This window comes from Dunckerocampus dactyliophorus, chromosome 18 (genome assembly GCF_027744805.1).
Source record: "Dunckerocampus dactyliophorus isolate RoL2022-P2 chromosome 18, RoL_Ddac_1.1, whole genome shotgun sequence".
NCBI lineage: Eukaryota > Metazoa > Chordata > Actinopteri > Syngnathiformes > Syngnathidae > Dunckerocampus > Dunckerocampus dactyliophorus.
The window spans coordinates 8,481,224-8,505,647 of NC_072836.1; the positions used below are offsets into that span (position 1 = coordinate 8,481,224).

Here is a 24,424-nt window from a genome sequence, read left to right on the forward strand (position 1 = left end):
TTGCTGCCTGCACTGCTAATGACTAGAACCAATGCATTCACTGGCATGACGATGGCAGACCCTGGCAGAGAATTATGCAAAGCAGCCAGCAGGGCTGAAGGGAGCAGGCCTCAACTTGAGCATACCAAAGAGCTTGTTAATCCTTTTAAATTCTATTAGGACTAAGCACTAGTGCTGGATAAGAGGCCAACAGTGCTATAGCAGTTCTATCAGTGACACTTGTTTTCTGTCTTGGCATATGACAGCGATGGTTTGAGTTTCACTGTATTGCGACCCACCTCTTAATTAGTTAGTTTGGGCTAGACCTCTTTGTAGTTTCCCATGAATCTTAATGCTTCATCTTTGCAATACATTTTGGACTTGTGTATGATTTGTGGCAACAGCTTGAGGTAAGGCCCTTTTGTGTTCCATCATGGCCAATGGTGTGGAAACATATGTGTGAGAACAGAATTTGAACAGAGAGGGCCCACTCTGAAAGTCCTCCCAGAAGAGACTGTTGTAGGGGGCCACTATCTAGTTATTGCTCTGGCCCGGTGTCCCGAAACTTTTGTCCATTTAGCATGTACACTGTGGTCCTTTCACCGCTTCAAAATGAGGCCGAGCTGAGTAAATGGAATCTGGCAGAGCTTCAAATGCCTCAGTGATGCTATCATTTAGGAAAAAAGAAAAAAGAAAAATGGTGCATAACAAGTACGACACAGGTGTCCCTCCCAGGTGAGCTACGTGCCTGCGGCGGCACGCTTATCTGAGCCTTCAACTGAATCAACACTTCCCGGCACTGCTAAGTCTATTTCTTATTTTATTTACACCTGGCAAAGTTAAATCCAGATCTTATCGAGGAAATCCCAAAAGCAAAGAATGAGGAAGTGAGGGGCCTACGTGGACGCTTTTTAAGATGAGGACATGACAACCCAATGAGCCACCACACTACAATAGCACATCACAACAGTGAGGGTCTCACTTATTACAAAACGACAGTGGTCAGCGGTGTTAACACCCTTAGCAGTTGTTGTTGCTGTCTCCCTCTATCTCAGGGGTCACCAACGTTTTTCCTTGTGAGAGCTACTTTTACAAAATGAAAATGGTCAAGAGCTACTCATTTTTGTAACATTTATTTTCAGAGCTTATTTTAAACCCAAACAAAGCGAATATGCTTGTTTTACCAGAACATTAACAAAATGCTGGTGTCCACAACTCACATTTTGTATTTCAGAATGCATTTCTTTCTACTGTTCTTTCATTATTAAATTATGAAAACCTGAATGAAAAGCAGGCTTGCGGGCACCTCATGTGGTCGTGGGGGGCTACCTGGTGCCCGCGGGCATCACGTTGGTGACCCCTGCTCTATCTTGTCCCCACACTCACTCCTCTGTCTCCTTTTTTCCTCTCTATCCCCTCATACTCCGGTCTGGACGCTCCAAATACGCATCACAATAAAATATCAAATAAAGTCAAATGCCAACTACTGGATGGAGCAGGAGAAAAGTATGTTACAGCTTTCCCTGGCAGAGCAAATCTGTTTAGCATGGAAAGGAATCTAGATCAACAATACAATATGCCCTATTGGCTGGACAGGCAGGTTAAAAAAAAATAAAATAAAATAAACATCCTTAGCTGTTACGTTGTAATATACTTACATTCATTTTTTTATCATTTAAATGTCCCATACGCTATTTTTCAACAATTTCAGATAAGTCTCAGAGGTCCCACAATACTGTACTAGACGTGATTTGGCCAAAATCTAGCCTTGATGCTGGAATTCAAACAATTTAATTGTTTTTAGCCAGTCCTAATGGGAACACGCTGTTTTGTGTGTCTGCAGCTTTAAAGCTAATTAGCTACGTTTTTCGTGGTGTGGTGGAATATGGTCTATTTTTGTCCAAACATATTGAAATACAAGTGATATGGAGTATTTTGGTCACTAGGCGGCAGCAATGACACAAAACATTGAGACATTACACTACCTGAGCTCAAAGATTTTATTGAAGGTGCACATCATGCAGTGTTTGCTGCTTGCGGGGCGTGCCGGTGTGGCGTGCACTGGCACCTCTAAGTTTCGGGGATTGGACTTAAGGCTGTGGCTGGCAGGGTGTGTGCCTATAGAGCCACTAGGCATCCCTGTTGGCAGGACTGTCGGTCACTCTCTGGGAGGGGAGGGCACTGATGTAGTAATGCATTTATTTTTCCTAATATTTTCGGGATTGTCTGGCAAAGTCCCAAAGACTGACTGGTATACGCGATTGGTGATGAGCTGAGGCTTCGTTATGTTTCAGCGCCGGCGTATGTGACGCCATCTGGCCCCTCCCCCTCCATAACCTCCAGCGGAGCTTGATGTGTGCGTGCAAAAAATTATTGCGTCAATCGTGACACAGACCACCGACCTGTGATTGGCTGCCTTTTTTTTATCATTTGTTGTATTTCCCTCTCGCGAAAGCACCATTTAATCCGCCAAAACAAAAGAAACAACGGAGAAAATGGCCATCTTGGTGAAGAAAGTCATAAATAATAAGCACTTATATAATACTTCCCTGCCCCATTACAAGGATTGCCAGATGTTTTAACAGTCTGGATGTCGCTTTGAAAATTGCCATTGTTTACTAGTACAAGTACACAGGTAGCTAGTCAACAAGAGCTGTATTTTTCTGCACTCAGGGAAACAGTGCCCCTAGTGTTTTGGTAGAGAATTGCATATCATACGCGCTCCCCACTGCAAAGCGCATAACAAGATCAAGACGCCATCAAGAGGGCTGGCGGAGTGACTTCGCTGTAGGGGTGTCTTAGAATAGTATTTGACGGTTAGATCCGGAGGAATCTGATTCGACTATCAGTCTCGCAGTCGAATCATATGAAAATGTCATGTGATCAAAATTGTACAATTCTGCCCACAGCTGCTGCTGAGCATACATTTTTACATAGAACGTCTTTGTTTTCGTTATAACTAGCCTATTTGGATACATTTTCACGCATATTTGTGTTAATAAAGAATTGAAAATGATGTGCGATTAACAGAAGACCTATACTTTTGCAAGATGGCGGCGTGTAAACACAACGAAGCCCAGCTTTTATTCCAAATTTTCCGTTTTGTCGTATTATTTTGCTCATATTGGGTCTGGTTTGATATTTTATACTCGACAACTGCTTTTAGATATTGGATAATGTTTTTATCACCAATCTTGAACTCGTCCCCGAGTACCGTACTGTACACACCCCACCCAGCTGGGCGGAAGTCCTCGCCACCACACCGAGAATTGTCCACGCTAATTTGAAGTCTTTCGTGAATAAAATGGACATGTTACCACTCCACATCACCCACATTAAGAGACTTTTGGACTACGTCATAATTTTCACTGAGACGTGACTAAACAGCAGAGTACCGCTAGCCGACCACCACACACCTGAGGCTGATAGAACAGAGGACTGTGCATCTATGTGAACTGCTTTCTGTGTCACTAAATAATAAAAAAATAAATAATAAATGAAAAAATAAAATAAAACATTGTTACAATTTTTTTTATTTATCTTAGTGTTTTAGCTGAAGTGAAAAATTGTTTCTGCCTGTCACACGAGATACTGTAGGTGGGGCGAAAAAGGCAATAAGCAATTAAACATTCAACACTCATCTCCTGGTGCTCTTAACAGGCGCCAGGAACACATATTACTTTAAGTCACTTTGCATAAAAGGGGATTTTAAAATTCTTTTGTAAAATACACACGTACACATGGATTTAAGTCTGATTCTTCGACACATAGAGGAGGATTGTTTTTTAAAAAATGTCACGTTTGACATTGCATGCAAGAATCGGCTTACTGAAGCAGCAACAGACTTGGATGCGCGCATCCCAGACACACACCCAAACACGATGTAGTGAGGAAGCAGCAAAGCAGACGAGTCTGTCATACAAGCACAGGCATATATATACGTCGCTGTGGAATGAAACATGTCTCCCTAGTTACAGTATTATTAAAACAAAACAGGCCGCAAAACCATGATCGCATTCTTTCCCACCCCGACTCTTCCCCATCACCCGCCCCACATCTCACTCTGCCAACTCTTCCCTTCCCTTCATTAGTGGACTCCTTTTCCATCTTGTATGTCTCCCAGCTTATTAAAGCCCTGCCTCCCTCTCTGATGTGCCCTTTATTCTCCTTCCGCTGCCTGGAAGTGGATCGAAGCAAGGGGTGGGGGGTTTTGGAGTGGGCAAGTGAAAGAAAATGCCCTCAAAAGCTCCAATCTCTATCAGGCTAGGCATCTCCATGGTAGCATGACCCCCTAAAAGGGTCCATCATGCTCCAGTGCACTCCAAAAGGACTGAGGGGGCAAAGCAGGGAAGGAGAGAGAGTGAATCAAGAAAGAATGTAGAAAAGTGGCAGAGTGCAAGCTTCCAAACATAACGTGAGTTTAAAGCAATTATCATTTTGACGTTAATAAGTTGTTTCAGTTGTTGTTTCTGCCTGTCACACGACATAGGTGGGGGGGGGGGGGGGGGGGGGGGGGGGGGCAATAAGCAATTAAAAAAACATTCAACATTCATTTTATTGGTTTGGTTTCTCTCAGAGTACAGTGGTTATTTTGTGCCTTTCTGGCTTTCACAGACAAAACAAACAATATGTGGGAACACAACAACAATAATAGCTCTGTGACTATCTATGGCTCAGTCTAATTGTTACGACACATACAAATAGTACAACTCTCCGTACCTGATCGACGCACACCAACATTGTAAAACCTAATACTCGTAAAAGTGTGTGGTTTATAAAATGACAGACTATTTACATTCAATTGGAGCAATTGTCATTTCAAGGGAGAACCAAAACAGGAGCAATTAGGGCCACGCTGACAAGAAGAACAAAATAACATTTTAGGAAAAAAATATATTCGTATATAAATCATATGAAAGTTCAAATTTACAAGATTAGAGTCAATGTCAAAATTCCTTGTTGCTCTCTAGACAGCTGCTATATATTAATCAGGTAATTACATTAAACATAAAAACCCTTCTGCTTACTATAGATGATTGAACAAACAAAATTCATTAAAAATATTTTTTTTCCTCATAAAATGACAATTTTACTCTCATAATACTTCCGCTTTGTTTTTGTAATTTAAGACTTTATTCAAGGTATTCCATGTGTTTAGATATAATAAGATTAAAAACACTGGTGATCCATGATTGAACAAACAAGAAACAAGTACAATTTTTTGAAAATATAACTTTTATAACTTTTTCTCATATTTTGACATGTTTGTTTTTATTCTAATAGTAGTACTCTTTTTCTTTTCAGCGTAGTCCTAATAGTCCTTCATAAAAGTGATCCAGATAAAACCAAACACCGATCATTCTTTGTTTTTCTTTCCAACCTGTGATCAAATATGTAATATGGATTAGAATTAGAAGTATCAAGTGCTACTAGTAAAAGACACGCAGCATGGGGATTCACACAAGTGAAGGTGCAGCTCAGAGGCTGGAACCTGGGGGCAAAAGTTGCAAAAGAAATTCAGTCAAACCTCAGTCTCTGAGACACAAAATGGTTAGTACAGAAACATATGAAATACAGTATCATTTTTAGTACAAGTTATTGTCATCATTTAGTGGAGTGGCAGTCTGACTAGAGCAGTGGTGCATCAGACAGGTTAAAGAAGTTGAAGCCAGTGCTTTTTTTTTTTCTCACCAAGTGTTTTGTCATTTTTTCTTTTGAGGCATCATGGCATCATTTCACAGCAGCCGTTTTTCAGGAAGATGACGTTTTATAAGCCTAAGTTCGGCTTGGACGGCTGACCCAGCGCACTCGACCTCCACCACAGATAAAAACAACCATTTTTAACTATCGATATTAGCAGCTTCTAATAATCATCTGGAAAAATATACATTTTTTAAAACATTTTTATATATTTCATAAAAAAAATCTATAATATCACTATGCAGTTCTTCTCACTGGACGGGTTTGACTTTGAGTCAAATGTGCTTCTTGTGTTTCACATGTGTGAGAGGTTACATCACTGCTGCGTGACTGATTGTGTGTCAATGTGTTAGATTGTACTCCATCAACATTTAATCACATCATCTCCTTGGAATGAATCCCTTTCTTGGAAAAAAAGAACCGGTCGCTCAGCTGCTCGCCGACGCTGTGACATTTGTCGTGTCCATGTTTTTCATATCCTTGCAGCCATTGCATGCTAACACACAGTCTGCTGGCTGGAAAGAGGACTCTCCAGCGACATGCTAGTCGGGGACAGGTCTGGACGGGTGCGAGGCTTAAACATGGAGGAGATGTAGAAGGCCTGCAGGCACAGATACACAACATGTCAGGGAACATATGCAGACCACACACGCTGTCAATCAGCTGCTGTTTTCTAAACACCGCCAGAGGCAAGCGTGAGGAAGAGCCTAACATATAGACATCATTGTTTAAGATAACGGAGAGGAAGGAGAAACAAATCCGGCAAAGACAATTAGTAGTACATTATGTGGACAAACATACTGGGACTTGTGGCAGGAAGTCAAAATGGAGGACAATGTGGCCACTGCACCTACAACAGCTTTCAGGAAGAAAGAGTGCCCCTTCTGAGGCCACTGAGAAAGTCTGGCTCTATTGGAGATGGGTTAAGGTCAGGGTTCTTGAGTTATTCCACACCAGACTTGCCAAACCCTGCTTTTGTGGACAGAAAAGGGCGCTGCCCAAACTGTTCTCACAAGATTGGACACATACTGTCAGCTAGAACTGAGGGTGAGGGATCAAGCCCAATTTCTGATTGATTCGGGATGCATGGCCCTACACAACCATACTGTATTGCCTTTGGTTATCACAAACCACAGCTGCTGCTTGTAAGATGTAGTCACCCAATGGATGGGTTTCCAAAGTGCAGCCCAGGGGGCATTTTCAGCACACAGCTCCTTTTTAATAGCCCTCGGCATATCCTGAAAATAAATTCCATATACACAGTCATCCCATCACGGTTGGAATATCGCTTGCTCACTGTATTCCGTTTTTTCAAAAATTTATTAATGAATAAACGATCGCTGTTTCATGGTTGACTATGGCCGATTATTCCGTGTGGAAGTGGTACGTTTTTTGGCTGCTTATTTCGTCTTTCTTCCCGACTCTGTTTCAAATCCGTTCTTACGCTTAGAATGAATAAATCGGAGGCTAACTAGTTATCGATATATTGCTATACTTAAAGCAGCGGCCATCTCTTGTCACTTCAGAGATCCCGTAGCCTGCACAATGTGATGTAAACAAAGCTAGCAGTAGCGTCAGAGTGCACATCTCTGTATACTAGATTCATGTCAAACTGGCACGAATTTATCAATCAAGTGACAAACGTCATAGTGAGGATGGATGATAGGTTGTCGCTTTTTTTTTTTTTTTTTAAATGCAATGCGATCAACCCACATAACGTTGACGATACCGCAACAAGGAACTTTCCCCATGATAATGGTGAGTTATTCTGTCTTATTATTGCTTATCATATCGACTATTAAGTAATACAAGTATAAAGGTGACTATAGGGCTGTTATTTCATGCTTACAGGGCCCTAATAAAGTTAAAAAATGTTTTTAGAAGGTCATAAACGGGTTTTCTATGCTATAACCACGAAACTATTCCTTTGATTAATATTGAATCCTACTTCATGGAAATACACCTATCGCAGTCGGGGCTGGAACCAATGTACTGGGAGAAACGAGGAATGACTAAGTATATTTACTACCTTTACCTACTACCTTTTGAACGCAGTTTTGTTTAAATGCTGGGTCATTTAAGTAAAGAGTTTGGCTTCTCAAAACAATATGTATTCAAAAGAGTCATACATTTGCATCATAAAAATTACTCTTGGAAAAAATCAGACCTCACAAATCGCTTGGCGTTATATTTGTCTCTCTCTCTGTATGTGATGAAGACGCTCGCATCTTCTTCAGTGATAGAGCGCCGTGGCCATCTTGTTTACATGTGTGTTCCACAGCGAAGGAAGATGCGAACGTCTTCATCACATACACAAGAGTGCAGTGCGCAGGGACACCCCGGGAGACAAATATAATAGAGCGATTTGTGAGGTCTGATTTTATTTATTTATTTTTTTTCTAGGAGGCATTTTTATGATGCAAATGTATCACTCTTTTGAACACGTATTGTTTTGAGAAGCCAAACTCTTTACTTAAAAGACCCAGCAACTAAGCGCAACTAAATACTAAACGAAAATCCAACCAGAACTGGACTCGCAAGACCAATTGGGAGGTAAGTCACTGTTGATGTAGTACACTGCTGATGGGGATGTCATACGACTTCATGTAAAAACAAAAAAAAAAAAAACTATCCCTTTTAAACCCTGAAGTTTAATCCCATATGTGAAATTTCTCACATGGCTCAAAACACCCACTGTAACGTTAGGGTGTGTAGTCAAATCTCTGCCAAATTTGCTACACACCTTTTAGGTGACCGACAAGCACGTGCCTGTGAAATTTGAGCAAAATTGGTTATAAAACACGGCCGCCATCAACAGAATACCTTTGCAGGGGCATGGGCAGGACTTTGCAACTAATTGTCCATAAGTCATTATTAGGATATGTCTTCCAAAGCATTTTGACCACACCCATAGTGGGCAGAACAATTGTCATTTATGGTCATGTGAAATAAATAGGACAATAGGTGCATAGCATACAGAACATTCCATCATTATCGTTAACATACCACCCAGTAAGCAGTGAGCCCTCCTTGAATGAAGCCCGTGAGGACGTCGGTGGGGTGATGGCGGTAGTCCGAAATGCGGCTGAGCCCGGTGTAGATGGCGATCATCACTAAGATGAACTGTACAAGGGGGCGCAGCAGCCGAGCCCCTCGCCACGACAACCGGGCCTGCAGGTAAAACTGCGAGAGAGAGAGAGAGAGAAAAGGGAAGGAAAAAGAACAAACAACCTGTGAACAAGAGCCAGTGTCTTCATGTTAGCATCATTTTTGTCTGGTACCCGGAGGGAGGAAAAGAGAAACCGGTCATGGGTCCATTAACACTGTCTTAACCCCACTTCCTCCTTTTGTTCATCCTCACCTCGTGCATAAAATAAATGAAAACTGGGTCACTTTTGGATCGAGCGTGATGCAGATGCAGCTTTATGAGGTGGCTGGACGTCTAAACGAGCAGAATGGAGAACATGCCCATTCCTGCTCCTTAAACAGCTGGCCATGCCTCAGATTTTACACTGTTGTACACTTTATCCCTGACTTTTACGGTTTAGCAACACACCTTTTTGTGACTCTTGACCATGGGCAAGATAGAAACGGTTACTTTAGGATCCAACTATTAGCTCAAATGGTCTCCTTTTACAGTGCAGTACATCAGTGTTCTTTTTTCACTGGGTAGTACCATCAATGTTTCTACTTTTGTACTCTTGGCATTTGCCATTTACAGCTTCAGAACAAATCTCTAAATTTGTGGAGCTTGAAATGGGCACTAACGGTTACTTTGGAGTCGCCTAATTAACTCTATGCAGTAGAATATACAATCCATACCGCTCAACAAATTGCAAAATCTTAATGCTTGATGAAAAGCATTATCAGTGAAACAGAGACAAACGTGAAAAAATTGTGGGCTGACATATAGTCATGCTTTGCTCTTCTCAATGAGCAGTGGGTGATGCTGTGTGCCGGTCCCCATCTCAAAGCACTCACAGATGGCTCGGTCTTGTCTGTGACATTTAAAAATAAATAAATAAATAAATAAATAAAAGCAAAACAAAGAAGCGACAGAACAATGTTCATTTGTAGTTCAAAACATATTTGTTGTGCTTTTCATGTTTGTTACTGACATTTTGTCTCCCAAATTATCCCCCTCTCCTGCAGCATCTATTTCGGTCATCATTGCAGATTATGCAAATTAGATGACATCATGTCATAAAACTTTGAGGATATCTGTATTGCATGTAAGATAGCATGTCTTCCAAAGCCTTTTGAACATAAGCTATAGGGGGCGCCACTGATGGGGTGTCCTAATTTTTTACGACTGTATCTTGGGGGCCAGAAATGGGCTCCTACTGTAGTACATCAGCTCCTGTCGCTATGTCAAGGAGATATTGGATTAAAAGTAATAACAATGTTCTTTTGTCTTGCTGTAACTGTCATATCTCTCCCACAGTGCACCCATGACTGGTGGGCTGTGCAGTGGGAGAAAGATGAAAAGATGGAGAAGGGGGGGGAAGTGAAATGGTGGTGAAAGAAGCCTGTCGATCTCTCAGCGGCATATTCACTCATTCACCGCCACCCCCTTGCCTCCTCTCAATCCCTAAATGAGTCCCACAACAAGGCCTCCTCTGTGTAGGCTCTTCATCTATTCATGTTCCCTCGGAAAACAGTCTCCCTCATTCTCCTCCTCCTTCCTTGTCTCTCGACTTTTTAAGCTGGAAGCGGGACACCTTTGGAGAGGCATGCCCTCCCTCGTGATCAGGAAGCTGGTTCATATTAAACAGCGCACGTCTTAGTGTATTTGCACATGTGTAATTAGCTTGTCGAGATAAGAGATGTGCACAGTGCTCTCTGAGGGTGTGTCTAATAGCAGAAAGAAGAGCGAGTGTGATCAAGGAAAGGGGACTTACTGCTAGATAGAGCATGGTGTACATGGCGAAGGATGCATGGCCGGAAAAAAACGACTTCCTGAAACATAAGATGCAGGTTACACATTAACATTATGAGTCAAAGTACTTACTGTATGCCACACCCTTGATAAAATGTACACTCGCCTCGCCTCCTCGACCATCTTCTGGTTGGGCTGCCGGCAGTTGACCTGGGACACATAGCTGCCTGGCGTGCAGTTGATGGACGCATAAGTGATATTACAGACTGACAGGAAGTTGGGTCGCAGCCGTCCCACGCTTAGCTTGGCCATGTTGGTGAGGGACTGGCCCACACAGCAACCAAACAGGAAGCTTCCCAGCTCTTTGTACAGGCACGACACATAGCGGTTGCTGACAAACGCCCGTGAGCGCACGCCTCGGAAACGCACTCGGTAACATTCACCCAGTGCGATCTACGGGGAAAAAAGAGAGGGGTAAACTTGAGGAATATACAGTAGCTCTTCCTTTGTACTGTACACTAAATGGACAAAAATCTTGAGATACACCACTTAACGTCTGTAGCCGATTGATATCGTTGGCAGAGCTGTGTTTTAAGTGTAGCGGACAACAGCAGAAATGGAAAAATCGGCAGTAATTGGCCAAATTCAAAATATTAAGAGAAAAAAGTTTTAGTCTATCAAGAAAAAGTTTTAATTTTACAGTAGGAAAATTTTCATTTTAGTAGCAAAGTTTAAATATTTACGAAAGACTTACGAAAGTTGAAATAGTTGGGTGGGGGGGGACAACAGTTTTACGCGAATAAAGTGAAAATATTACGAGGAAAAAAAGTCGTATTTTAATGAGGCAAAAAAGGTTGCAATTTTACGCCGATCTCTATGACAAAAATAATATAATTTTAGTAGCATAGACTTAGATATTAATGAAAATGTTTTTAAAAGTTGTACTATGAGAAACAAACTAACGTTATAAATTTGGAAAATTAGGTTGGAGAAAAAGGTATATTATGGAAATAGTAATAATTACAAGAACAAAATTTATTAGAAGAAAGTTGAAAAATTTGGAAAAGGCAAAAAAAAAACAAACAGCAAAAATGGGGGGGGGAGAAGAAACCAAAGTTCCTTGTAATAATAGCCTTTTTCACCTACTGTATATCACAAAGCTGAGATCAGTTTTTTGCTGAAATATACGCTGTATATACACTGTAACTTCTCAGCTGATTTACAAAATATCAAAGTGGCCCTTGCATCCTTTCATTTTTCAGTATGTGGCCCTCGCTGGAAAAAGTTTGGACACCAATGCTCTAGGGACACACTTTACTGTTAGTCAATTTTAACATTCGTGCTTAAAATAGCACCATCATTGTCTTACCGTGAGGCCTGTGATGGCTATACCACCAGCGATGAGCAGACCATCAGGAATAGCCTCTCTCTCTACGTAGGGATACGTAATACTGGTGTCTCCGCAGAAGAACCCCCGTCTGTATGGCGTCACTGCCTTCAGCTCGCAAGCAAAAAATGGGATGGAGGCTGATGAGATTGGGCAAAGTGAAAGGAGGCAAACAAAAAATAGCTTGATGAGTTTCTGTGGGTTCAGATCACAGAGACAAGATGGAAAGCATGATATAGCAATAACAACGTAAAGGTGGCCGCCCCCCTTCTGCCACACATGGGTGAAGCAACATGAGGAGTGTCAGTCATCTGGAGATCTGACAGACTACAGGCGGATTAGGCATTCCGCACATACGTATCTGCTTTCACAAAAAGAGCGGGATGAGATGAGAGACAGCTTGGAGATGGGCATGAAGAGTGATAAGGAAAGAAGAAAAGCATAGAGCATGCTATCATGTTCCTCAAATAGTGTGTGTTGTTCATTTACTCAACCCGCAGAGACTGTTTCCAAAATGTCACATTATAAACACCTGACACAGACAAGCTCTCGCAGGTTAAGTCTGGTAAGGTTTGCCCTTGCTGTACGGCTGCAAGACCACACAAGTGTGTTATGTGTATCGTATGTGTTAATTGAGACATGGCATCTATTTGAGAGGAGGCCACTATTTGAGGATATAACCTACATATTCTGCTTGGTTGCTAATTATAGCTGTTCTTTATCAGACTAAAAGAGGTCAAGGTCTGGTTCCTGTTGCAAACAAACCTCACAGGCTACTGGTGAAAGATCACCAATGAAAAAGTTGAGCAATGACTCCTGATGGCAACAAACTTTAAAAAAAGAAGAAAAAAAAAAGCGCAGGTTTATTCCATTCTGCAGTTTACACTAGTGTTTGGTATTAAACTTCACCCCCTCTTCATTCTACAAAGTGCAGCAAGACCATGGAACTAATCATTAACCTCTGTCCTCACAGGCCTGCCCGTTGCTCCCAGGCCAGAAACATTCTTCTTTGCCAGGGAGGCTCGCAGTGTTCGTGACTGAACACACTCTCGGGCTCACCCTATCAGCCGCACACGAACAAATGAACACCAGACCTACAAAATCACACTCAGTCAACCCAGAACACGCCTCTATTGCTCATTCAGCATCAACAGACTGATAAACAAGATTAAGCAGTGGGTAATAATCTGCAGGTTTGAGGCAATCAGAGCAGAAAAACACCAAGCAGAGACCTATTTAACTTCATGCAATGACGTGGCCTGTCCGATGGCTTTAGAAAGCCGGCTTGTTGTCAAAGTCACGCTGCTCTAACAGAAACGTCAAACAGACTGCACGTGAAAGTGAGAGAGAGAAAAGCAACAGGCACTATGTCGTGTTAAAAAAACAGGAAACATCTTGCCCTTCCCAAATAAGGAATACCCTCATGTACAATATGCAGGTTCTGGTTTTACGACCTGCATGGACAGCGTATCTGTAACTCAAACAGGTTCAAGTTGCATGCAGGTGCAGGAGTTCCTGATAACATTTCATTAACTGGGAGAACACTCTGACAGTGCAGACCTGCTTTGGTGTCAGTAGCCCTTATGTGATTAGTTTATTACAATGGCTCTACTATAGTGGCTTTGTTTTTAAGATCAGTGGCATCCATGCTTGTTAGCTATAGCAAGCAGTTCAGTTGTGCCGAGCGGCCATCAGTATCTCAGTGTTTTAGACACTTTTTTTTAAACTACAAAACAGATATCTGCAATGAGATTGTCCTTGTTCCTTCCTGACTTATTTGTAATTACCTGATATATTACATATTACAGCTTGGTGGAAACCTGCAGTACACAGCACGGCTATGGCTTTGTTCAGTCATTGGATCCAATATTTTGCATTAAAAGTTGTACAGATTTAACAGACATGAAGTAAAAATGAGCCAGGAATGGTGCTGCTGTTTGTTATTTTGCAGGATTACTCAAAAAGTATTGACTTCTATTAATTTTTTTTCATGAGCTGCAGCAATGGCTGAGGAAAAATCAATTAGCTTGGGAACGGATCCAGGATTTTGCAGTGTGTGCAATATTTTCTTTAATTTGTCAGTGAGTAATGCATGTGATCAGAATGACCAATGAATACAACCAGCAGGTTGGGGTGAATCCAAACTGGGAATTGTCAGCTTTGGTGCAGGTCTGTGCCATGCTAAGTGACATTTTAGCTCAACGAATGCATGCAAAGTACAGTATGTGCAACAGGTCTGTTTCTAAACATACAACAACCTGCCTTAAATTTTCCAGTAAAGAAAACAATGTTTAGTATTCATTGACAGCAGTATAATAGACAGGCCTTCTATCACAACCTAAACACTGCAGTCACAGTTGAAGCATAGACCTTTTGAGGGATATTGATACATGTGGATGTCTAATGGGAACCCTGAAATGCTGACCACGTATAGCAGCTTGTTTTTTACCGCCTCGGGCCTGAGATTAATGGCCCACATGGCCAGAATCCAAAGATCATTGAAACAAGGTGGACCCAATGTCTGCATGAAAGCGTGTTACCTCTGCTGGGTTATCCAGCATCTGTGTCATCCCACAGACAGTGTCACAGTCAACTTCGAGCCTTTTACAACTACCTTAAAACAGTTCTCACAAGAAGAGCCCAAAACTCTCCAGAGGACCTCACATCATGTGTCAGGCAGCTGTGAACAAACCAAAACACCTGGTCAAGGCTCACTCAAAAGACAGGCGGGCCAGGCGAGGGGACCCTAAAGGACACGGGACAGAATGGAGCCTTACAGTCGCAGTCCAAGATCTGCTACTCAAAGGCAGGAATGCTTTCACATAGTCAAAAGGGTCCGAAGAGAAAGAAAGACTAGAGGGAGGGAGGCAAGTAGGGAGAGGAGGGGAGGAATGAGAGCAGAAGGGATGTGTGCCTCACTCTGAGAAAGTCTTCTGGTTCTAATTTACACATCTATGACCACAGCCCAGAATGAGCTCACTGTGAGAGAACAACAACCAACAGCAAGAACGTGAAGCCCGGCTCAAAAACAAGAGGGCAGATGGTCGTTATTTATGGGTTTGCTTTATGTCTTTGTTGATAAAGCCGTCATTAGTTCAGAGTTAAATGCGATAGATTGATAAACGAGGGCGGGGCTGGAGAGATACGGCAAAGATGGGTCTGAACAAGAGTGATGCGGCAAAGGCAAGAGAACAACAGACGGAGGCGATTAGCGGTGGTTCTGGAATGCAAGGGTCAGGCGATCTGGGCTCTGCTGGGACCCACTCTGTAAACACGACCCTGCCTCAACTTGAATACCCCCAACTTAGACTCAGCACATAAAAACCACACCGGGATGCAAACAAACCAAATCCACAGCCATATAAACAAACAGTCAACCAAACAAAACTCAAAAACCAAATGGCAACCACAAAACCAACCAATGATAACTATTTCAACCACACTGGGCTCCAAAACACAGTCACACTGAAGTCATCGTTATTGACCCAAATGATTTCCTGCGAACACTACGGCATCATCATAGATTAGCACCACACTTAGCCTAAAGCTGCATCACATCCAATAATATTTGACTGCAAAGGCTTTGCCCTACATTTCATAGAACCAGAGGGCACACAATCAGTGACCTGTCAACACACTCAATAGGACCGACAGCTTACGACTAGGCTGAGACTAGGCAGTATCCCAGCGCCCTTCTAGGGTGGTCCACCCTGGCGGGGCCCCCTTGCCAGCATGCCAGTATTTCCCAACTAAATTTTAAGATGTGTGTTTAGCTTCAAGACAACCTCAGGAGTGAAAAACACAGGCGGGGTTAGAGAATTTCCAAGTGTCGTAATTTGCTTCTTTGCAAGCCTGATAATCCGCGGTAACGTCATTATAAGAGGCGATGCGATGTCCGCCTTATAAGCTCATAAACAGCAGGCAGCAGCTGGTCTGGGTGGGCTCGCGCAATTATTTTGCTGCACGATGACTGCTCAAAGCTGGCGTCCTAAAGTTGCCTTGATCTGTTCCCGCTTCTAGCTGTAGTCTGAGTCAGTTATGTCTGATTTATGTGAGCAGGTCTTTGTTTTAAGAGGCAGGGCAGGAAGAGACGGTATGCGGCAGCTGAAGCACACACAAAAAAAGGGACATGCAGACTATTGTGCTGTAAGGTAACACTCTTACAGGAAGTGAAGTCATTCACACCGAGGCTGTGATTAGAACAAGCTCAAAGAAAAGGAGATTGTGGGAGTTTTCTTCCCAGTCGTCCTTGGTGGGCTTGAGGCAGGTTGCAGGTAAGATAAGAGTGAGTTCCATTTTTTTCTCCCCTCAGAATCGGCTGTATTGGTTTGGGAGGCTAATCTGTTATGTCTACCCTGATGGCGGCACAAAGAGATGATGAGGAATGAGGAACAAAGGGAGACTGATGAGCCCCAATGCTTTAAAAGCTGGATAACATCTACTGTATGTAAACATACTTTATACATACAGTACATGAATGACATTTGTGTCGCCCCCTGTGGTTTGTGCTTAAAATGCTTTGAAAGACTTGCTAGCCTACATGTAATATAGATATCCTCAAAGTTTTACCATGGTTTGGTTTGGCAATTAGTTACTATATTCCACCCATGTACTTGCAGAGACATTTTGACGGCAGCAATGTTTTTCAACCAATCTTGGTCATATTTTACAGACAAGTACTTGTCAGTCCCCGAAAGATGTGCACCAAATTTGGTGGTGGTTCAGCTAAACATGCTAAGGTTGCAGTGGTCCTTGTACAGAGCGCATTGAGCTGTGAGAGACATTTCAAGTCAATGCAACTTATGGGGTCAAACATTGGAGTTTAATGACAATGCCACCAAGTGGTATAATTGTCAGAAAAACAATAGTTCAGACAATACAGTAGGGGTGCATATTTTGACAAATTTTCACCGTTGTGTGCAGCAATTTATGAGAAGTCGTATTGTTTTTACATGACTGCAGGCTACAACCTTAATGGGATCCGATACAAGATAACATCTATATGGACTGATAATGGAAGGAAGTCGGGCGTGGCTCAATCCGCTACATCCAAGACCATCCCTATGGTGTTTGATTGGGTTGAGGTCAGGGTTTAGTCAAGGTCTTCTGCACCAAAATTCATCAAAGCATGCCTCTATGGACCTTCCTCCAAAGGTTCCCACACATTTAGAGCCAACATGACTGCCTGTCCATTAACATTTGTGTCATGTTCCACCAGCACACCAGGAGAGCTCTTCCTTGCTCCCGGTTACAGCTGTGCCATGCCATGCTCGACGCAGCTGCTTCTATTCCCTCCACACCTCACTGACCCGCTTCCTGGAGGCTCGTTCTGGAGCTCAGGGCAAAAGCGGTGAGCTCTGAGGTATCTGTCTGCCTGCCTAGCCTGACTCAGCAGGACCCGTCAATGTGGTATGTACCTTGGAAACATTAAAGAAGACCATTGGTGGTTTTTGGTAGGTAAGGTAAAGTCTGGCAGGCTGCAATGTGAGAGCGAAACAGGGTTGTGGTTCAGACTGAGAGGGAGGAGGGTAATGGCAGAGGGGGGCTTGGCATGGAGGGGCACAATTGTGGTGGGATGTATGAAAGTGATTTGGGGGGATGTTTTGTCTGCTTGTTTTGGTTGGCAGGAGGAATGTGTGCTTGGAAGACATTCAGAGGATGGAAGGATCCATCAGGTGAGATGTGATAGACTGATACAGTAGTCTGGATAACAACACCCCGGGCCGTGAGTTGTTGTTTGAGGGTGCGTTTACACAACAGCAGCTTTATAACAAACATTTGAGTTTTTGAAAAGTTTCACGTACAGACGGCAATGTTATGAAAACAATTCTAATTCACAAGACCTGAAAAAACATCTGAAAACACCAATCAGAAGTCTGAGGAAAGAGATTGGTTGAGTAACCTTAAATGTTCATGTATCCCTTTCATTCATTTATATGCATTTATAAGCATTTAGAATTGTTTACTACATGTAGAACGTGTTTTGTATTAACAATTTTGGCTTTCTGGAACAGATTAATTGGAGTTACTGCACATTATTTCTTATGAAAAACATGGATTCGCTTAACATCAGTTTCGGTTACTCTGACCTTCTGGCGCAAAAATATTTTCCACTGGACAATAAGTAAATACAAGGATAAATTGTACAAATAAATACATAAATATCATTGAGTCAAGCCTGAAAAAAATTGACAAAGTGGCCTAAAAAAAGTGTTTGCAGCAGCATTAGTCTCCTTAGTATCAGTCATATTCAAGCTAATGAACATTGAAGATTTCCTCATTACAACTAATAGCTATGGACAACATTGGCCACTAATGGAGCCTTCAACTTAAAGAGAATAAAACCTCATTAAAAGTACATTTGAAACTATTTACTCTTTGAAATGTTCCGATACTTCAACTTGCATGATAAAACATAAGCAGGCAACTGAGGATAACATCCCAGAGGAACCTGATGTACATCCTCAACCCTTTATCTCCTAACATCCCCTCTCTCCCCTTGACAATTCACTCTCCCACCCTGAGGCCATCCCTTCTTTCAGGCTATCAGTCGCCCCTCAACCTGCAGGTAATTGAGATGTTTCTAAGCCAGCTCTTGTGGGCTAATGAGTGAGGTACTAAAAGCAAAGCTCAGTGATTGCATCAGGGGAAACTAATGGCTGCAGCAGTGCATTAATACGCTGACAAAGGAGAGTCAGCTTTTCTTCCGTTGGCTAATTATTTGACTGCCGCATATTTAATGGTGCTCCCTCTGTTAGCCACAGAGGTCACGCCAAGTTAAACGGAGGTAAATTTCTCTGCAAATTTGTCAACAAACAATGGCAGCTGGCATGGCACATTCACACTTCTTTATAAACACACACACCCAAGCAGGAGACCATTTAATAAATCTGGGCCTGTACGTCTTGACATGTTGTTACGTGTTGGCTGCTTCCAGCCTCACTCACTCCACAGCTTTCCCTGCCAAGAAAAATGGAATCTTACTAATATAAATCTACCACCCGCCTAAAACACGAGATGACGTTTAAAGAAAAAAAACAACACATACACGCCTTACAAATAGCATGAGCTCATTCTTAAACTTGAACTTTTATGAGGAGGCGGAGGAAAGCAGCAATAAATTGACTGATTGGGCTGAAAGCCTTCATCTTAGTGCTGGGGTATCCAAACATGTTCCCATACCGAACAACCTAGAAATGCCGCCGGCTGCTTTGATATTCCTTAACTTTATTATACACGCTAAAACCAATCTAATGTAGCTTAAGATATATGGCCAAATGTACTAAAAATAAAAATAAGTAAAATAAAAACAGTGGCACCTCAGTTTTCGAACGGTCCATTTATTGTATGATTCGATTGTTGACAAAAAGTTTGCCTCAGTTATCGTACAATATTGAGCGTGACAAACTTGTATATTATCTTTTGGTACATTGAATCTTGTGGTATTAATGAAGATGTGGACGGACTACTCCCAGCATTGCTTGCTTGTTCAGCCTTCTTGGATCACACACACTCAACACTAAATCGCATAATCCTTACTTTACACAATACTCGAGTATCCTTCAAAGCTTTATCGCATCGATGCAATGAGTTGTGTTCCTACCTTTGCCGTCACCGTTTTGCAAACCTTGCATATTATGGTCTCTTGCTCCACATCTGCTCTGTCGAAACCAAACCACTTCCATATTAGAGCGGTACCTCCCCGTCTTCGCTTCTCCTCCGCCTTCAGCCTTGCCTTAGCGCGCAGTCGCAGAAAATACATGTCATCAACTATCATTTATACCGGTATAAGTCATTTTCTTATCATTGAAACAATTTCTACCGGTACACAGGTATATAAAAATTATCGCCCAACCCTGCTGCGGAGATTGACATCCTATTAGAAAAGTTAGCCAAGCTACATCTGTCTCTGAAATAGTGGACAAAATTGGCCAGTGATGTATTGCATCAATAAACGTAAGGATTTTTGCATTTAATTAATAATAAAAAAAAAAGATCAGCATTCTGAAAAATGAAAACAGAATTTGTAACGAAATAAAAGGGATTTCACAGGGCCCTAAGTAAATGTACGGTTTGTGTTTGACGATGCGTGTAACACACATGCAAATGCCCTGACTGAATCCTTCACATGCACGTTTTCTATTTTTCAGCGTTTACGTTAAAATAGTACACCTGTCATTTTCAGCTTCCACTTTGAGACCTGTTTCCAAATGTTAGACTCCAAATTGACACTTTGAAACGGTCACGCAGAAACAGGTACTTAGCATGCCTCCTCACGCCGAGAACCAAAAACCCTCTGCATCTAACATCTACCAGACACTGTTCTAAAAGAAGTCAGAGGACAGTGAAGTAGTTTTAAGGGCAACCTCCAGTAAATACAAATTTAATAGAAATTGGGAGAGAAGGGCTGCATTTGGCTTTATTAGGGTAACAACCACCTGTGCAAGGAGCCAAACAGCAGCCTGAGAGGGCCTGTCCCTGCTCGCTCGCCTGATATGACAACTGCCTTGTGACCTCTGGGTGGCTGGACGCTACATCTCAGGTTTAGCGTCTGTCAGTTCACCCGCGGTCAAACCCCCCGAAGCACCATCAGGAATGCACGCACACAAACAAACAGCCAAGGAAAACACTTGAAACTAGCATTTTGCAGCTTACACGCAAACAGAGCTGAACCAGAACGGGTCCATCTCCACAGAACATCCATCACGAGAGGAAAAAGACCTGGGAAAAAAAAAGCGCTTGATGACTGAGAAGCATCGCAAACAGATGAAAGTTAATTCTCAATGTATCCTCCTCCTTCGTGTGGGCACTTTATTGAGAGGTAAATACTATCCCAGCATAGTGAGGCTGTGAAGAGCTGCGAGCATTGTGGAGTCCCTCTTGAGTTGATAACATAATGAGGATGCTTCAGGGTGAAATTCCACAGTTACAGTACTCAATGAGCCCCTTCATGGGATGAATTATGCTGGCAGGTCAAACCATCTGCTGATGGCGTTTTTTGAAGGCAAATTGTGTTAGTCAGAGATAAGAGGATTTGGCCAAATGAAGGAGCCAATTCATTGCCAATAAGTCGTGGCATTCACTGTCTGTTACCCCCAGATGAGTCAAGGTCATGCCTCTGCAGATAAGCAGCACGATGCGACGAAGAGAAGAGACGAGGCAGGATGCACGCCAGACTGGTGGCCATCTGCACGTAATCCAATAGTTAATAAGTCCTGCTCGTTTGTTACTTGTTTTTTGAGTTTGTACTGCACGCTTACATTCCAGGAAATGTGAGGCCAACTTAAATAAGTCTCAGAGGTCCCACAATAGCTTATTGGAAGTGCGTTGGCCAAAATCCTGCCTTGACAGTTGAAGTGTTTTTTTGTTGTTTTTTTGCTGTTTACACTGTTTTGAGTGTATGTAGCTTTCATGCTGTGATGAGTGAATTCCCACGAAGTAGGATTCCATCATTTTAAATTGAATATTTTCGTAGTTGGAGCATAGAAAACCTGTTTACGACCTTCTAAATAAGAGTTTTAACATTATTAGAGCCCTCTAGACATGAAATAACACCCCTACAGTCACCTTTACACTCGTATTACCCAATATAATAGACATAATCAGAGAAAATAAGCCATTTACGACATAAATAACACTTGTAAAAAAAATGTGTTCCAGATGTTGAGGGTTCAGTATTGAGTTTTTGCCGGATTACGGCCGCAATAGTTGCCTCTGTTATTATTATGGTGCCTGTTGTGAGATAATTCAAACTGTTTTTTTCCCAGCAATTGATTCTGGCGGTTGTATGTTTCACCTACTGGCACCTTGTGACCAGTGTAAAATACTGCATATCACAATTTGAATGCATCTTCTTTATGTCTTATATTTGTATTTACGTTCATTTCGGTATTTTTATGCTTGAAAATGATTAATTTAGGAAGTCAAAATGTGCTTCAATGTGCATATTTTCGACTAATAGACCGTATTCAACCACGAAACGGCATGATTTAATAATTTTTTTAAATAAATTTTAAATGGTGATGGAAGTCGCGAAATTCGAACCACGGTGTGGCGAGGGGCGACTGTTTACTATAATGTTGCGCTTGTCCAATGTAATAGATGCCATATACAACAACCTAACGTTAAGGATTGAGACAGGAGGACACAAATGTTAGCAATACTTTGGGAACCTTTTAAATTGTCAGTTGAACTGTCAAGTGTCCAGAATCTGTATCACATCTGTATCTGTATCGCATGCCAGTTCGTAATGCGGTATGTTATCCTCCATGAACCAGGAAGTAATCTGCTTTGTAATTGTGTTGTACAAAGAAAGTTCAGCTCTGTGGTCAATGGCTACAATTCCAAACAAAGAATTAATTTTTTGATAATTTTACCCATTACTTGTGATTTCTCTTAATAATTGTTCAGTGTTAAATATAACAATGTAAATGGATGTTTCCTCCACCCCTAAAAATGCTGGTTGACTACAAATATTGACCATCGGACAGCTTGTATCCCACTTATCTCACTCACAATAACATCTGACTCCACATCCGCTTCCTTTTTTCCAGCACTGCAGCTCCATGGCTCAGCTTCAGTGCAGTGTAAGGTCAGTGGGGATATACCGAAACGCCCAGGAGAGGATATACAGTAAAGGGGGGTCAGGACTTCCAGGTCCAAGTGGTATTCTTAGTCTTTTTCCTCCATCATGTTGACTGATGCTCGCTCCTTCCTAAACTAAGTTAAGTTGCAGCTGAGTGTTTTATGAGAAAAAACATTCAAGGTTAAATAATGAACCGATGTTTTTCAAGTTTAACTGTCAAACAAGACACCAGACCCGTCAGTCTGCCGAGACAGGTTACACCTCTCTTTCTCGCTCTCTCTCTGTCGTTGGTTTATTCTGTATAATATTATATTTTGTATATATTTCTTTTTTCCCACTGGTCAGCAAATATCAAGTTGCTGCAAAGCAGAACATACCTCTGACTGATTGCAGATCGATATTCAGCCTGTCAGTGTTTGTGGAAAATATTCAATTTTTCTCTCTGGCAGTAAGCCCACAGACTGGAAGAGCAACCGTAATAGCAGCTCTTGTTTGATTGGAACCAACACCCATTTTTTGCACTTGTGTGTGTATATAATCAGTAATCTATGCAAGAAGCAATGCAAACTTGAATATGTGGAAATTTCGCCTCAAGTTTAGACCTTTCATGTCACATCCGTGCAGCATTATGGGTCAGTTAACCAAACAGTCTCATTACCACTTTAGAGTGGACAGGAATGACAATTATGATATTCCATATTTGATTATTAAGTGTTAAAGTGGATGTGGCAATCAGTTGTGCATGAATGTTGGATTTCAACATTGCAAAACTACCAAATGAGCTTTAATCAAAAGGTATTGTTAGCTTACACTCCAGATTCCTTGTTTTTGGTTGCATTAATTGTCAGCAAAAGGTTATCCTTTTGTTGTTGTTATAATGATCCAGCCTCCCAACTAAGACTGTAAATTATGTGGCTGACATTCACTGTGCAGCACTATGTGTTCATCCCAATTCCCACGTTCTTCTCCTGGGAATTTGGTGGGGGGGTTACCATGGGAACAGATGAATTCCCTGGACAACTGTGCATTCCCCCCTCCACCACCACCACCATGATTCCCACCCTCCTGCCCCCACTGGGAACACTTTCCTTTTCACTTTTGGGAGAAAACAAAACAAATTCCTCCCAGTCTGTCACTGTGTTGATGCGCCCCAAAGGTGTCTTAATACACTTTTACATGCAATCAAAATGTGGCTCAGAGTAATTAAAGGGTGGTATGTATTATTTGAAGCCTTACCGACACACAGGCATATTACATCCAAACCGACGAGCATCTTCCTCTTGGTGCAGATGGAGCTGTCCTCCTCCTCCTCAGGTTTGCTGAGGAAATGTTTCCCAGCGCCGTTCTCCTTCCCTTCCGCAGTCCCGTCACTGTCAGCGAGCCGGGGCAGCGTGCTGCTCCCGCGGGCATTAAACTTCTGCATGTCCCCTCACTTCAACTCGCTCGCCCCCCTCAGAAAAGTCGCTCAAATGCGGAATTCGTTGCAGGTCACTTTCCGGTACAAACTGCCAGAACCTTTTCTTTCAGTCCGTCCGTCGGTGCCAGAAATCCATTTTTAAGGAAAAGCTTTGACAGCGAGACGCGAACAAGCGAGCAAGCCGCTAGTCAGTGCTTCACGCCCGGCATCCGGTGGGTGAGCGTCTGGGGGAAGACAGCTGGAAGTAAGTGGGTTGACTGCGAAAGAAAAAAAAAACAGAGTGCACTGCACCTCGTCCGCATCCACAGCTTCTCAACTCGTTCTCCTGGACTGCAGTCACGTTTGTGTCAAACTCACAAGAGGAAAAACTTTTTTTTTTCCCTCTTTGCCAAAGTAAAGTTAAATCTCCACTCTGGAATGCGCGCTTCCGGTTGAGTAGGAAATCGTTGCTTTATTTTGGTGCGGAAAGCGTTTTAC

At 42.3% G+C, this 24,424-nt stretch overlaps 2 protein-coding genes across 10 annotated transcripts in view; one reads left to right on the forward strand and one right to left on the reverse strand.

The window, feature by feature from the left end:
- The window catches only part of LOC129171797 (uncharacterized), a 59,985-nt gene that overhangs the window by 25,599 nt on the left and 9,962 nt on the right, over positions 1 to 24,424 (forward strand). For 2 of the 8 annotated variants that reach the window (XM_054760829.1, XM_054760825.1), the window contains 2 exons: positions 16,908 to 17,029; positions 17,164 to 17,354. In XM_054760829.1, the coding sequence (XP_054616804.1) occupies positions 17,350 to 17,354 (5 nt within the window). In that variant the 5' untranslated portion in view covers positions 16,908 to 17,029; positions 17,164 to 17,349. Of the gene's footprint in view, positions 1 to 16,257; positions 16,389 to 16,907; positions 17,100 to 17,163; positions 17,355 to 17,505; positions 17,689 to 22,498; positions 22,537 to 24,424 lie in introns of those variants that run through there. The other 6 variants (XM_054760822.1, XM_054760823.1, XM_054760827.1 and 3 more) reach the window with 5 other exon arrangements.
- Positions 4,526 to 24,316, reverse strand: ppap2d (phosphatidic acid phosphatase type 2D). Of its 2 annotated transcripts, XM_054760814.1 has the most exons (7): positions 24,239 to 24,294; positions 23,767 to 24,171; positions 11,928 to 12,085; positions 10,725 to 11,011; positions 10,581 to 10,638; positions 8,686 to 8,862; positions 4,526 to 6,280 (listed from the first exon to the last, which is right to left on the reverse strand). In XM_054760814.1, exons 2-7 carry the CDS (start codon positions 23,951 to 23,953, stop codon positions 6,176 to 6,178), a joined length of 972 nt encoding a protein of 323 aa, XP_054616789.1. In that variant the 5' UTR covers positions 23,954 to 24,171; positions 24,239 to 24,294; the 3' UTR covers positions 4,526 to 6,175. The 2 variants fall into 2 exon arrangements, with proteins under 2 accessions (XP_054616789.1, XP_054616788.1); XM_054760813.1 differs by having other exon boundaries at positions 23,767 to 24,316.